Source organism: Rhincodon typus, chromosome 28 (genome assembly GCF_021869965.1).
Source record: "Rhincodon typus isolate 14 chromosome 28, sRhiTyp1.1, whole genome shotgun sequence".
NCBI classification, from domain to species: Eukaryota; Metazoa; Chordata; class Chondrichthyes; order Orectolobiformes; family Rhincodontidae; genus Rhincodon; species Rhincodon typus.
Window position 1 is genome coordinate 28,344,114 of NC_063359.1, and position 7,328 is coordinate 28,351,441.

General features: G+C 39.9%; 1 protein-coding gene across 1 annotated transcript in view; it reads left to right on the forward strand.

Moving 5' to 3' along the window:
* ttll11 (tubulin tyrosine ligase-like family, member 11) overlaps nucleotides 1-3,448 on the forward strand; it is a 194,144-nt gene extending 190,696 nt beyond the window's left edge. Inside the window, exons 9-10 of the mRNA XM_048613325.1 lie at nucleotides 1,315-1,638; nucleotides 2,539-3,448. Coding sequence (XP_048469282.1) covers nucleotides 1,315-1,638; nucleotides 2,539-2,714 — 500 coding nt within the window. The 3' untranslated portion in view covers nucleotides 2,715-3,448. The remainder of the gene's footprint in view (nucleotides 1-1,314; nucleotides 1,639-2,538) is intronic.
* The last annotated feature ends 3,880 nt before the right edge of the window (nucleotides 3,449-7,328 follow it).

Here is a 7,328-nt window from a genome sequence, read left to right on the forward strand (position 1 = left end):
GAAGAAACTTTCCACACAGTAAGTTATTAAGATATAGAATGCAGCCTGGAAATGTAGTGGAGACAGGGTCAGTTGAAGTTTTTGGACAGTAACATTGTGGAGGGATGTGGCAGGAGATTGACATCAGTAATGATGCTCATTGGAAGAGCTGGTACAGGTCTCCTTCTACATCGTTATGATTCTGTGATGTTGTTTATTCCACTTCAGTTTCACAATGTTTCACTAACCTGTGCAGTCAGCCAAATACTAAGACCATTTTGTTAATGTTTATCGCTTTTAAAATGGTTTCAGTCCATGGACATCTCAGGTATTAAAATCAGGTAATGGAATTTGAAATTCAAAAGTCCATTTTGATCACTCAATTGATAATATAAACTGTCACCAGAGACTTCTCCTGAATCCATGATAGTCTTCCTGTTTGTAAGATATGAGGAATGTTCTCCTCTGTGAGTGTGCATGATAAATTCATAAACTGTTCAGTACATTTATGGTCTCATTACACAAAATACACAGAGCAAATATTCCTTCATGTTATGTTTCCCTTTTTTTAAAATCATTTTTCTACATTTGCTTTCCATGCAGGGATCTAGAGAATCAGTTTCCAAGTTGCACAACAAAGAGTTTAATTTGTGAGGAATCAGGGCAAGCTACATTCATTTAATTTCACATACACTGGGACCTCGATCTTCCACCATATGGAATGGACCATTTCATTCCAGGTGATGAAAGGTCTACTTCCACTTGGGCTAAAATAATGATTTTTTTTAAGCTTTTTTTCTCTGTCTTTATTAATTAATACCATTTCCTTGAATTGCAGGAAAGACTCATATTTTCCATTTTGAAATGTTTCCGCACTGTAGGGATTCTATGATTCTATGAAAAATACATTGGGAAAATTTCAAGCAGGTTAATTTCACCTTTTACCTCAGATCCAGAACTCTTACCAGTTCCACAGTCCCACAAAGTCACCTCCTGCTTGATTCCTAGACTTACAGCCTTAATTCCTGCTGATTTCTAAACCCGGAAAATTGGTTTCTGAAGCAGAAAGGTAGTACATGGAGTTGGACATCTAGGAAAGAAGTACTTATCATGCTAGATGAAGAGCTCCAAACATTTATATATAAAAAATTTAAAAATAAAAATCAATTCTGTTTGATTTATATGATCTGAACTTCAATTTCCATGAAGTTCAATATTCATACCTGAGGCTCCATTATATTACACGATGTATATGCAGCAATTTCAGTGATGTTTTGGAATATGTTAAAATATAACATGGCAAATCTAATATTTTATTGTGCTGTACTTTACAAGGTATGTGCTTTCAAGCATTTATGGAGGCCATCTTTCACTTGGCACAGAGGAGGTATAAGACTCCACCTCTGCGTGAGCAAGTTGAGGCACTGGTCAATTTCTGTGAATATCAGCTGGAAGTCCAGGATGAGAAACACATTCTGTACGGCCGTGGAACAACAGACCAAAGATTGAGCTTAACTATGTATCAGCCTGAAGCATCTCGCTCGGGTACTACCAATCACATGCGATTATTAAACCGAATGAGCACTTCAAATAGATTGTCGGCATCGTCATTACCTACATCAGCAGATCAACAACTTGTAAATTCAATGAGTTCAAGAGGTATTTCTTAATAGCCACGTATATGTTAACATCTTCACTGTAACATTTTAATTGTCCTGTTAAGGCAATTTTTGCTACCTACTTGTGAATAATTGTGATTGGTTGTGCCTTTGTTTTATATTCTTTCATTGTAAGGGAACATCATTGACTAGACCAGAATTTATTGCCCATCCAAGGGCAATTAGGGATACACAACATATGCTGACCTACCCAGTGAAACCCATTCCCTGTAAAAAAATAAAATGTCCTCCAATTCACAATTGTCCATACTGATGATGATTTAGATATTGATAAGAAAAGGTTTAACAATGAGCTTTGATTTCTTTTTATGTGCACTTTGGGATATAAGCATTGCTGGCTGGCTGGCCAGCATTTATTGTCTGTCCCCAGTTGCCCTTGAGATGGTGGTGGTGAGCTGTCTTCTTGAACCATTCTAGTCCACGTGCTGTAGGTTGACCCACAATGCCCTTAGGGAGGGAATTACAGGATTTTGACCTAGGGACAGTGAAGGAATGCAATATATTTCCAAATCAGATGGTGAGTGGCTTGGAGAGGAACTTGCAGATAGTGGTGTTCCCGTGTACCTGCTGCCTTTGCCCTTCTAGATGAAAATGGTCATGGGTTTGGAAGGTGCTGTCAAAGAATCTTTGGTGAATTTCTGCAGTGCATCTTGTAGATTGTGCACACTGTTGCTAATGAGCATCGGTGGTTTATGCTTGTGGACGTGATACCAATCAAGCAGGCTGATTTGGCCTGGATGGTGACCAGCTGATGTTAATTCTAGAGAACCTCTTAGCATAGTCCCAGGTTAAATTGGTTGTGAATGCTATTTTTTATTTGGTCATCACCAGATTATTAACACAGTAATTATTAATTATGATTTATTTCATTTGCCCACAGTAACTGATTGCTCGCCAGCAGCTTCCTTCAGTCCCAATGGATGGGACAATCTGGGCTGCAGGTTTTGTCGTAATGCCAACCAGTGCTGCTCTGTGATTGGTTTAAATGATGTGCGTTCTCAACGGCTCAAGCTGACACAAATTTTACGTCCATCTGTAACGTCATACTTTATGTAGCAGCCCAGCTTTCGAATGGCAGTTCCCCTCCACCATATCTCCAGGACTCATTCCTGCACACTCAGTAGGAAGTTAGCTCTTCGCTGCTAGGATAGCTAGCAATGGATAAATATTTTCAAGCCAATTCTGCTGAAGTAGAGTGATTATACCTGCATTTCATATTAATTAGACCCCTGTATTTCATACTTAGAATCATGTGCGGTTTATTTAAGTAAAAATCAAAGCAAGCATTTTTCAGGCCCATGGGAACTCCAGATTCAAAACAATTTGCATTTAATGTAAAAAGCCACCATTTGGCTCCTGGCCCTAATCCATTTATATCATTTTATTAAACAAATTTCATTGTGGATGTTTTCTCTTCCTTTTATGAGTTGCTGATTGTCTTATAATTACTATTGCCATGTTGTTGTCATGTTCCTGAATCTTCTGCCAATTAGCTCAAATAGCAGATGTTCTGTGTTTTTTAAGTTCACTTTTTTCTATAGACATCACAGGATCACCACACTGGCACAAAATGAGCTCCTCATTTATGTATATCAGGGTTTCTGTGAATTAACACTCATTGGGCTATAACTTACTGACGGTGCTAATAGTAGATAAATGCTGAATATATCTCCAAAGCATTTGTCCTTCTACTAATAAATAGATTAACAGCTTTGCCAAAATAGTGGATGGAGGAATGTAATACATGTATTAAGCCTTCATCCACTAGAAGCAGTAATTTCAAACCCATATTTTTCCTTTATTTCTCTTGTTTGTCGTGCAGTTTTTGTGGTATTGTGATATTCAGCTGAATTCATTCATGTATTCAGCAATGCAGAATATGTCAGGAAATGTGCGTTGTGTATTGCATTGTTAAGGATCCACATTCCTACAATAAAACTATTTTGTTGCAAGGTTTTCTTTTAACAATTTAGAATTTAAGTTAAGTTAAGTGGCAGCTTCTGTGCCACTCTAAATTTAATCAGTAAAAGGAGCAGGCTATCTGGTCATTAAAGATCACACTAAAAATCAAAGTATGTTAAACTCCATCTTGTGTTCTTATTTTCAGTACTAGTCCGGAACTCTCACTTGCCCAACTTTAGAACTGGCAGAGAACATGCTGCTCTTCATAGACTTGCTGTGAAAATAAAGCTCAATAATTCAGCCATTAGCAAAGTGAAATTAACGAGCTTCAGTATATCATCAACTTCAGAATATCATCCAGTTATCAACTGGAACTTATCAAAAGTCATTTGTCTCTATGAGGACTATAACACATATTGTTAATCAATACAATTCCAAACTCACTTCATTTAAAAAATAATTTTTGTACTTTTGTACATATGGTATTGTGGGAAAAGAAAAAAACATCAAAGCTATAAAATATTTTTGACAAATGATGGACGAATCAGTGCTTTGCTTTCTATCTTAACAGACTGGACCATAAAATTGCTAGATGGTGCCAATAGTAATCATTAGTTGTCTTCCACCCATGAATCTCAGTTGCATATTTCAAGACAGTTTGACTTATTTAAACTCCAACATCTTAGCACATTCACATTGTTAACAATTGAGTCCTAGAGACTGGGGAAGACCCCAGATATGTCCTGAGTTAAATGATCTCAGCTGGTCAGCTGGGAAGGGAAATGGGGGTGAGGGTGGTGATGGTGATGGCTGGGTACAGTTTCTGCTACTGATTGCTATCCCATATTTAGATGTGATTAAAAAGTGAGCACAGGGTCATGTTTAACTGTGGCGAATATTTTCCCTATGTTTGAGGTGTAATTCATCTGTGAATTTTTTTCTTTTCTCACAATACCACGTGTACAAAGGTACTCATAGCCTGAAAATTATTTTTCAAATGAAATGAGTTTGTAATTGTAATGATTGACAATACGTGATATAATCCTCAGAGACATGGGACTTTTGATAAGTTCCAGTTGATAACTGAAAGATTTCACATTTTAGTATGTTTTTACTATAATAAATGGCTGAAAGCATGATTAACTAAACACTTTACTAACACCTTTCACCCCAACCTCAAATTCACCTGGACCAGCTCCGATACCTCCCTCTACTTCCTGGACTTCTTTGTCTCCATCTCTAGTAACCGCCTCGAAAACAACATCTATTTCAAGCCCACCGACTCCCACAGCTACCTTGATTACACCTCCTTTCACCCACACTCCTGCAAGGATGCAATCCCCTACTCCCAATTCTTCCGCCTCCGCTGCGTCAGCTCCCATAATGGGGTGTGCCACTCCCACACATTCTAGATGTCCTCCTATTTCAAGGACCGCAACTTACCCCCTCCGGTGATCGAAAATGCTCTGAACCTCATCTCTTGCATTTGCCGCACCTCAGCCCTCACATCCCCTCCCCCCAACAAAAATTAAGACAAAATCCCCCTTGTCCTCACATGTCACCCCACCAACCTCTGTATCCAATGTATCATTCTCCACCACTTCCACCACCTATGATCCGACCCCACAACCAAAGATGTATTTCCCTCCCCACCCCTATCTGCCTTTCAAAGGGACCACTCTCTCCATGAGTCCCTCGTCTGCTCCACACTCCCCACTAGCCCCACCACCCCCGGCACCTTTCCCTGCAACCGCAGGAAGTGCTACACCTCCCCCCTCACCTCCATTCAAGGCACAAAACAAACCTTCCACATTAGACAGGGGTTCACCTGCACATCCGTCAACCTGGTCTCTGCATCCGCTGCTCCCGATGTGGCCACCTCTACTTCGGGGAGACCAAGCGGAGATCGTTTTGTACGGCACCTGCGACAAACAACAACACCTTCTGGTCGCAAACCACTTCAACTCCCACTCCCTGGGTGTCATGTCCATCCTGGGCCTCCTCCAGTATCACAACGACACCACCCACAAACTGCAGGAGCCTACAGCCCAATGGCCTAAACGTAGATTTCACCAGTTTCAAAATTTCCCCACACCCAGCCTCATCACATGACCATCCTCACTCTCATCCCCACCTCCTTGACCTGACACAACCTGTCCATCTTCCACCTATCCATCCCTCCCACCACGTCCTATCTGCATCCACCTATCACCATCCCACCTACCTTCCCCAGCCCCACCCCTCCTCTCTATTTATTTCTGAGCTCCCTCCTCCCCATTTCTGAAGAAGGGTCCTGACCCGAAATGTCAACTTTCCTGCTCCTCTGATACTGCCTGGCCTGCTGTGTTTCTCTAGCTCTACACTGTGTTATCTTTGACTCCAGCATCTGCAGTTCTTATTATCTCTAAATCTCCCTTGATCTCTAACAATCAAACCTCCCAGGTTTTTAGTTTGACTTCAGAACAAATCATATGACATGCTTCTATATTTACCTAACTTTAAAGCCACAATCCCAAAATAGAATAATCTATAAATCTCATAATTGTAAGATCTGAAATTAAAAGTGACTTCTGCTTGCTTTCATCTTGTGATTGATACGTTATCCACATAACCTTGTGGAGGAATTTTGTTTCTATTGGAAACATTATAGATTTCACTGACTGTACCTGTCCTCTTAAATGATATTTTTCCCAGCCTGTAATAGCCATCTATTCCATTTTCTAGGTAAAGATTCACAACGTGATGCTTTAACCCGTGACATGTAGCAAGTGGGTTTTTGTTCTAATGTTTCATTCTCTTCTGCTTATTATATAAATTTGATGAGTTAATTTGCTTTTTAAGGATGATAGACAGTGATGGTATTTGTTATTAGCATAATCAATATGTGTGCCCATGATACATGTGCATCTAGCTTGAGCACTTCTTTGAAGTACAAATACATTTAATACAGAATCAGTCAACACCTTTCCAATGTCTACAGTTAATTGGATGCTAGTTAGCTTTAATTTCAACAAAAGATTGTAAATCCTTATCACCTTTAGTGATTTTGAAATGAGCAATTGTGGAGGAGCTGTTATCTCTAGCTATTATATAATGTGGTAGTGCATTAATTATGATTTAAAAGGTAATAGCACATATGCAAAATATTATCAGGTTAAATACTGTTCTCCCCTTTGAAACCGTGCCCTTCCAAAGAGCAGTAATCTTAATTAGAATGCCACTCAAACTTTTCTGTCTATGTTTCTCAGCATTTCTTCTTAGATCTTCCAAACATGTCTTCTCCAGAAATGCAGAGCAGGGCATCCATCAGAGAGTTCCATTTTGCTATAATAGAGTTGGGGGAGAGGTGTGACAAAATAAAGACCCCATTTTATGGCTTAGCTGCACTATGGTAACTTTAAATATCCCTTGTGTATGTTAGTGAATGGGTGAGTGATGAAGGATTAAATGGGTAGGGTGGGGTTCGCAGGTGGGGGAGATGTTAAGTGAGTAGGGTGGCAGTTGGATGAGATGAGTAAGCAGTGAGGATCAGGAGACAGTCTGGTCAAGTTAAGAGGCGGAGTCAGTTCAGGGACTACACAGGTTGGGGGTGTTAGTGGCTGGTTGAGGATAGTCAGGTCTGATCAGGGATTCTAGTTATGTGTCCAGGGGCTAAATGTAGTTGGGTGTTATCATGGAAAGTTGGTCAAGACGTCAGTGTCAGTCAGGTCAAGTCAAGAGAATAGCCAGAGTGGAAGTTAGGTGGGGTTTTCAGGGTGTCATAAAAGA